Source organism: Microtus ochrogaster, chromosome 15, assembly GCF_000317375.1.
Source record: "Microtus ochrogaster isolate Prairie Vole_2 chromosome 15, MicOch1.0, whole genome shotgun sequence".
Taxonomy (NCBI): Eukaryota; Metazoa; Chordata; class Mammalia; order Rodentia; family Cricetidae; genus Microtus; species Microtus ochrogaster.
In genome coordinates this window covers 4,663,132-4,671,609 of record NC_022017.1, presented here as the reverse complement: position 1 = coordinate 4,671,609, position 8,478 = coordinate 4,663,132, and the positions used below count along the sequence as shown (strand labels likewise).

General features: G+C 43.4%; 1 protein-coding gene across 1 annotated transcript in view; it reads right to left on the bottom strand.

The window, feature by feature from the left end:
* Positions 1-8,478, bottom strand: part of Fam186a (family with sequence similarity 186 member A) — a 44,375-nt gene that overhangs the window by 22,470 nt on the left and 13,427 nt on the right. The window contains exons 2-3 of the mRNA XM_026782662.1: positions 4,632-4,848; positions 3,939-4,109 (exon numbers count right to left, since the gene is read on the bottom strand). Of these exons, the coding sequence (XP_026638463.1) occupies positions 3,939-4,109; positions 4,632-4,848 (388 nt within the window). The remainder of the gene's footprint in view (positions 1-3,938; positions 4,110-4,631; positions 4,849-8,478) is intronic.

Below are 8,478 nucleotides of genomic sequence, written 5' to 3'. Positions count from 1 at the left end.
GAGAGAGAGAGAGAGAGAGAGAGAGAGAGAGAGAGAGAGAGAGAATGTTGTGCCATTTTGTACATATGGAGGTCAGAGGACAAGCTGTGGGAATCAGTCCTCCCTGTGCACTAGGAAGGTTCTGGGGAACTGGCTCAGGTTATTGTTTGGTACTGCAGCAATATATTGCCCTGGAACTCCTTATGTAGACCAGGCTGGCCTCAAAAGCGCAGAGATCCACCTGCCTCGGCCTCCTGTGTGGTTGGCACTAAAGGCACCACTATGCCTGGCTTGATACAAGTTCTTAGTGCAGTACTAAAACCATGATTACCAGAAGGAAACCTGCTAAGTTAATTGGAGCATACCAAAATTAAATATATATATATCAATATGAAGATATATCAATATGAAGATATACCAATATGAAGATGAAAAAAACTCAGCTTGGGAGCAAATATTCACAAATCCCTTATCTGATAAAGAACTTCTATATAGCCAGATGAGCTGTCAGAGGTATATAATTCTAGCATTTGGGAATCCGCGGCAGGAGGATCATGAGTTCAAGACAGCTACATAGCAAGTTCCATTGTGAGCTACGTTGTGAGACATGCTGAGATGCTATCTCAAAATAACAACAACAACAAGACTTTTTTTTAAGGGGCATATCCAAAAGATACCAAGTAATAAGATTTTGGTTTTGTTTTTTGAGACAGGGTTTCTCTGTAGCTTTGGAGCTAGGAGGCTCTGACTTTGCAAACTCCATTTTAAAGAAGGGGCTTCATCTTAAGCCACATAATGAGCTGGGGGGTGGGCGATCTCAGCCCCAGAAATGTGCTGTCATAGCAAGAATTTGAACAGATTTACCCTAAAAATGGCCAATTAAGAAGATAGGGAGCAAGCCATAAAATTTAACGAGGTTCGGATGCGCCTAGGAGGCATCCTGCCCTTGAAGACACCTTGTCAGTTATTAATGGCTCTTTGTTAGGTTTTTGCGTCCAAAACCTTACCAGTGATTTCAGAAACTACCTTACCCTATACCCTTCTTAGCCAATCCCAAGACGACAGGACATGAACTCCCCTGAATTCGCCATTTCCCCTTTAAAAGTTCTACCCTCCCAGGGCTCCTTGCCACACTTTCTGCACCCACCATGCTGGGGTGCTGGAAAGGAGTTGGTCCAAACTTGAGTTTGAATATAAAATCCTTCATGTAATTTGCATCATCGGAAATCCAGGTCCATGAATATCATTTGGAGACCAGAAACTTGGGCATAACAGAGCCTGTCCTGGAACTCACTCCGTAGACCAGGCTAGCCTTGAATTCCCAGAGATTCCCCTGTCTGCGCTTCCCGAGTGCTGATAATAAGACTTAGGAATGTAGCAGTACAGTCCCTGCTTTGAACATCTGAAGATGGAAACCTGTAAGGTATTGCTGAGTGGTCAGGCGCTGGTTAGGACTTGAGAGCAGATTTGGGGGCTGTGAGGCCCTCTCTTAGCTCCTTCAAAAATGCCCTGGATGACTGGCTTCAGTCACAGAGAGAGCCAACAACAGCAAAACACCCCGAGAGTAAGCACATCCTGCCCTCGAGGAAGCCAATCCGACAGGCTCCAATGTTTATCCCGTGGTATAAAAAAGGCCCGCAGTGGAAAGGCAGCCTGGAAATTCAGACCCGGAGAGAGCGCGCGAAGCGAAACTCAGCTTCCTTAGGAGATTGCTGGTGATGTTGCAAGCCCTAATTGGGTGATGTTTCGACGGTTTGCTTTCCCTTTCTTGGGGGGTGGGAGGGAGATGAAACCAGAGCTTTCTATGTAGAGCAGGGTAGTCTGGGATTACAGGCTTGGCCGCCACACCTGGGTTTGGTTTGCTCTTCAGTCAGGCGCCCTTTCTCTGCTGGATGTGGTAAACTGATGGGATGTTTTGCTGTCTGTGACGCTTCTAGCTACCTGCTCCTACTATTTCTTCCCCTTTGCTTGCTGCTTGTCTAAGAAGCTCACTCATTAGAAACGGAAAGCACAGCTATCATAGATCATTCTCCAGACAGTACAGAACAAAATGTATAGGAATCCCGCTGGGAATAGTCTGAGGACAATTTTAAAGACAATTTAAAGTACAGTTAAAAAATAAAAGGGGCTGGAGAGAGGGCTCGGTAGTTAAGACCACTGTCTGCTTTTGTAAAGTACCAGTTTCAATTCCGGGGACCCACACAGAGCTCATCCATAACTCCAGTTCTGGAGGGTTCTAATGCCCTCTGCTGGCCTTCTTGGGCATCAAGCATGCAGGCATGTGGTGCGCAGACACACATGTATGCAAAACATCGGTACATATAAAGATAGAATAATGCAAAGTTTATAGACAAATAAAAGATGAACTGGACGTGGTGGCATACATTTGCAGTCCTAGGACTCAGGAGGTAGAGAAGATTAAGAGTTCAAAGTCACCCTTAGCTACTTAGGAAGTTCAAGGCCAGCCCAGAACATATGAGACTCTGTCTCAAAAACTAAAAACAAAAACCAAGGAAGTAGGGAGTAAAATGAAAGATGCAAAAGATCAAGTATTTAATAGATATTTTCACCAAATCAGAGTGGCTGAAAAGCATGTGTAATTTGGTCTCATTATTTATTAGGGATGTAAAGTGTAAACCTGCAGGAAATACCCCTCGTTAATGCAGGAAATACCTCTTCGTTAATGCTACCTCTACCTCTTTGCTAATAAAAGAGAGTAATGAGTGCCAAGGATGCAGCAAGGCTAGAATGCAAAACTGCGAAGCGCTTAGAAAACAGATGTTCTGTTTGTCCACAAGTACTATACATGCATACACACAAACATGTGCTTCACAGAAACATGTATGCTTATAGCAGCAGCATTCAGGAAAAGTCAAATGAGGAAAGCATTCAAATATCCCCCAATTGGAACACATCTGACAACCACATACAAGGCTCAGCATAGAGGAGCAGATTGCCTGTGTTCCCTACGACACGGCTAAAGAAGCATTAGTTTGCCTGGAAGAAGGCAGGCAGGACAGTCCGTCCACAGCATCTAGGTATAGTAGCTCACATCTGTAATCCCAGCACTTAGAAGGCTGTAACAGGAGAATCATGAGCTCCGGGCCGGCCTGGATTGCATAGCAACACTTTGTCTCAACAAAACAGTACAAAAACCTACATATGATCTGTTTATATAATCCAAATAACTTTATTGAGACAAAATTAATTAATAGTTGTTGAAGACTGTGGCAGCGAATAAAGTCTGTCTACACATGAGCACAGATTTTTTTTAATGGCTTTTTGAGGCAGGGTTTCTCTTTTTTTTTTTTTGGTTTTTTGAGACAGGGTTTCTCTGTAGCTTTGGAGCCTGTCCTGGAACTTGCTCTGTAGACCAGACTGGCCTCAACCTCACAGAAATCCTTCTGCCTCTGCCTCCTGAGTGCTGGGATTAAATGCATGCACCACCACCACCACCTGAGCATAGCTCTTTTTGGATAATGAAAATGCTTTAAAATCAGATTGTCATGGGCTGGGGGTGTGGCCAGTGATATATTAGCAAGTATGAGGCTCTGAGTTCAACCTCTAGTGTCACCACCAATCAGAAAACGGCAATGATCACACCACAACTCTGAGAGTTTAAGGAAATAATTGTGCACTTGACACAGGTGCCTTTTATGGAATGCAAATTATACCTCAATAAAGATGTATTTAAAATTTTTGATTATTATTATTTTATGTGTATGAGGTTTTCGTCTGAATATATGTTTGTGTGCCACGTACATGCAGTGCCTAAGGAAGCCAAAAGAAGACTGTTCCCACGGCACCAGAGCTGCCATGTTGGTGCTGGGAATGGAACCCAGATCCTCTGGAAGAACACCTAGTGCTCTTAACTACTGAGCCATCTCTTCTGATGCCAGCAGAGCAGTGTTTTTGTAAAAAGTTAAGTCCCATTTCTAAGTATTACAAAGTACACTTACATAATTTTTTCTTTTGTCTCTTCCTGTCTTCAAAAAGCGACATAGTGATTTGACACAGAGTGTTGACATTGCCGTCAATGTTTTTCAGTGTTTCCGGCATGATTTCCATTTCTGCAGCCCAGTGGTGGTAATCCTCAATATCAATCTCGGCCACCTCAGACAGAATGAAATCTTGAAGAGAGAAAGAAAACCATCTTACAGAAGAAACAACACAGTTATATCCATAGGGGCTTCTGGCATATACAACATGGTTCCATTGGGGAATAGAGATATCTTGTGCTGCCCTGAAGCTTTTCTCTGTTAAGTGATTATACAGGAAGAGAACTGGAAGACCATAAAAGCCCTAATGTTAAATCAACAAGTTAACAAGTTAAGAGAATATCAGCCAGGTTAAAGCCCAGGGTTTGTTTCCTCCATTTGGCCCAGTCTTGCCTTCTTCATCTGGTTTAACTTCTTTTTTTTTTTTTTTTTTTTTTTTTTTGGGTTTTTCGAGACAGGGTTTCGCTGTGGCTTTGGAGCCTGTCCTGGAACTAGCTCTGTAGACCAGGCTGGTCTCGAACTCACAGAGATACACCTGTCTCTGCCTCCCAAGTGCTGGGATTAAAGGCGTGCGCCACCATCGCCCGGCTCTGGTTTAACTTCTTACTCTGTCATTAATTTTCTTCCTTCCCTTGGAAACTATTAGACACTTACTCCATTCTTCTAGCCAGGACAACAGTTTGATGAGGATCCTTTCTCTCATATCAATCATATTAATATATTCAGCTATCTTCTCTAAGAAAATCTTTCTCTTCTTTTTCTGGTTTTCTGTGAGGGAGCCCTTCCTCCCAGGGGATGAGCTGTCGATCGTGTAACGAGTCATTATCAGCTCCACTTTGTTCATTATTTGAATCAGCCGTGTAAGAATATCCTATAAAAAGGAGGAATAATACATTAGTTTGTGTGGTGGTTTGAATAAAAGGGTCCCCATAGGTCCATAGGGAGAGGCAGTGTAGAAGGTGTGGCCTTGTTAGAGTAGGTGTGGCCTTGTTGGAGGAAGAGCATCACTAGGGGGCGGGCTTTGAGGCCTCAGAAGCTCAAGCCAGGCCTAGTATGTCTCTGTCTCTTCCTACTTCCTGTGAATTCAGAGGCAGAACTCTCAGGGGCCTCTCCAGCACCATGTCTGTCTGTGCCACCATGCTTCCTGCCATGATGACAATGGAATAAATCTCTGCACCCAACTAAACGTTTTCCTTTATAAGAGTTGCTGTGGTCATCCTGTCTCGTTCCAGCAATAGAAACCCTAACAAAGACAGAAGTTGCTACCAGGGATTCTGCTATTGCTGTGATAGGCCTGGTTATACTTTTATTTAGAGGAATGTAGATGGGGGCTTGGAACTAGAAAAGCAGTTGAACACTTTAAGTAGGTTTGATGGGCCATACTAGTGGGAGCATGGAAGACAGTGGTGCTGCGGGTGATTTGAACTGTGGGGGTCTAGTTCAAGAGATTTCAGAGAAGAATTTTAGTATGTTTCCTAGAGCTTGTTCTTATGATATTTTGGTGAAGAATGTGGTTGGTTTTTGCTCATATAAAATATTGAATTCACAAAAAAAAATCTCCAGTAACCTTGACTATCAAACAGTCTTGAAGACCGTTGGAGGTTGTCTCTTCAGAACAGCAGGTATATGACAGAGCCATATAAATCAAGTCCTGCCACTAGTGAGACAAGCTAACTATAGCCTGAAGCAGAGAGGTCAACGTTGAGAATGCACAGTCAGATCAACCCAAGACTGCCTGATGGGAAAGCAATTTTTTTTAAAAAAAAAGCTTTATTTATTTATTAAAAAATATTATTTATTTATTGATTGATTGATTGATTTATTATGTATATTATGTTCTGGCTGTGTGTATGCTTGCATCCACAAGAGGGTGCCAGATATCATTACAAATGATTGTGAGCCTCATGTGGTTGCTGAGAATTGAACCCAGGACCTCTAGAAGCTCTTAACAGCTTAACAGTCGGTGCTCTTAACAGCTGACCCATCTCTCTAGCCCGGAAAAAGCAATTTTTAAAAACCAAAAAAAAAAAAAAGAGCTAGTTCCAGGACAGGCTCCAAAACCACAGAGAAACCCTGTCTCTAAAAACCAAAATAAATAAATAAATAAATAAAAAGACGATATAAGGAAAACATGTAAATTATTCCATTGGATCCTTACCTTATAATATATACATTTAACTCAAAATAGATTAAAAACTTAAATGTAAGGTATATATATTTTTATTTTTATTTTTTTTTGGTTTTTCGAGACAGGGTTTCTCTGTGGCTTTGGAGCCTGTCCTGGAACTAGCTCTGTAGACCAGGCTGGTCTCGAACTCACAGAGATCCGCCTGCCTCTGCCTCCCGAGTGCTGTTATTTTTATTTTTTTTGGTTTTTCGAGACAGGGTTTCTCTGTGGCTTTGGAGCCTGTCCTGGAACTCGCTCTGTAGACCAGGCTGGTCTCGAACTCACAGAGATCCGCCTGCCTCTGCCTCCCGAGTGCTGGGATTAAAGGCGTGCGCCACCATCGCCCGGCTGTAAGGTATATATAAAGCTACAAAATAATTAGAAGAAAATATAGAGAAAAACATTTTTTTCTGGTTTTCAAGACAGGGTTTCTCTGTGTAGCCCTGGCTGTCCTGGAACTCTAATCTGTAGACCAGGCTGGCCTTGAACTCACAGATCTGTCTGCCTCTGCTGGGATTAAAGGCATGCACCAACACGGCCTGGCCGTCCTCTGTTTCTTGAGAGCTGGATTTATAGGTATGTGCCACCACCATGTGATCCAGCAATTCTTCCATGAATAGAACATGGGAAACATGTGACATGCTACGGGTTATTAACGGCTTACTAACCAGGCATGGTGGCACAGCACTTTAATCCCAGTACTTGAGAGGCAGAGACAGAGAGATCTTTTTGAGTTTGACACTAACCTGCTGGTCTACAGAGTGAGACCCAGAACAGCCAAGGGTACATAGAATGGCCCCATCTCAAAACTAACTAGACAGACAGACAGTGAAGTGGTTTGAAAGAAAATGGCCCCCAAAGGGAGAGGCATTATTAGGAGGTGTGACCTTGTTGAGGAAGTGTGTTACTGTAGGGTGGGCTTTGAGGTCTCTTGCTCAAGCTTCCTTCAGTGTGACTTTCAGCTGATTCTTGTTACCTGCAAGATGTAGAACTCTCAAGGTAGTGGATGCAGTACCTTGTCTACCTGCATGCCACCATGCTCCCTGCCATGATGATAATGGACTGAATCTCTGAAACTGTAAGCAAGCCACACCAATTAAATGTTTTCTTTATAAGAGTTGCCATGGTCATGGTGTCTCTTCACAGCAATAAAAACCTTAAGATAGATAGGTAGATAGGTCGGTAAGCAGGCAGGCAAGCTGATAGACAGACAGACAGGCAGATGACAGACAGACACTCTCTATGAGTGGAAAGAGTAAAGTCCAAGCGAAGACCGTGTGAAGCAGGATGAACCCAGAGATGAACATAGCAGTTCATCAACACCAAATGGCAGTTCCCTGCCCATTTCCTATAGAAGACACTGTAAAGGTTGCTGGGCCTTGTGTCTCAGGAGCTTCCCCTTCTCAATGCCCAGGACAACTACTATGGATTTTATTTTCTCCAGTTTTAGCCCTGTAATAAACTGGAAAAAAAAAATTACCTTTACCTATTTTGTCCCCATTACCCAATGAGGAAACTGAAAATTTCACTTTACATGAAAATATTCCATGTAATTCCCTAGGATTGGAATGCAGCCTGGCAGACTGCTTACCTGGCATTTACATGAAGCTCTGGGTTCCATCCCCAGCAACACAGAAAACCAAGTGTGGTGATTCACTCCTGTAATCCCAGCACTTGGGAGATAATAGCAAAAGCATTAGAAGTGTGAGGTCATCTGTGGCTACAAAGTGAGTTAGAAGCCAGCCTGGGCTACATGAGTCCAGTGTGGGTTAACATGAGAACCTATCTCAAAACACGGGGGGGGGGGGATAGTCATTAATTATTTTGTATTTTGGACACGATCTAATATGACATAGGAGCCCTTCTAAGGATGATGTGGCAGGTTTCTGTAGACACACTGTGTGCAGTGAGGATGAAGCTCAAGGAGACGAGAAGACTGTGTGTTGAGACCAATAGACACCTAAGGAGTTAAGACCCCACCAGGTGGTGGTGGCCCACACCTTTAATCCCAGCACTCGAGAGGAAGCGGCTTTAAGAGACAAGCAATGCCCACTCCCTCCACCTTCTGCTGATGCAGGCTGATCTTCAACCTGCCTTCATGATAAAGGTGCTGAAGAAACTAGGCCTGGAAGGAATGTACCCTGATACAATAGCACATGTCTGAGAAACCTGTAGCCAACATTATGCTAAATGGAGAAAAAAATGAGGAAAGCATTTCCTGTAAAATCTAAGAGTCAGCCGGGCAGTGGTGGCGCAAGCCTTTAATCCCAGCACTCGGGAGGCAGAGGCAGGCAGATCTCTGTGAGTTCGAGACCAGCCTGGTCTACAAGAGCT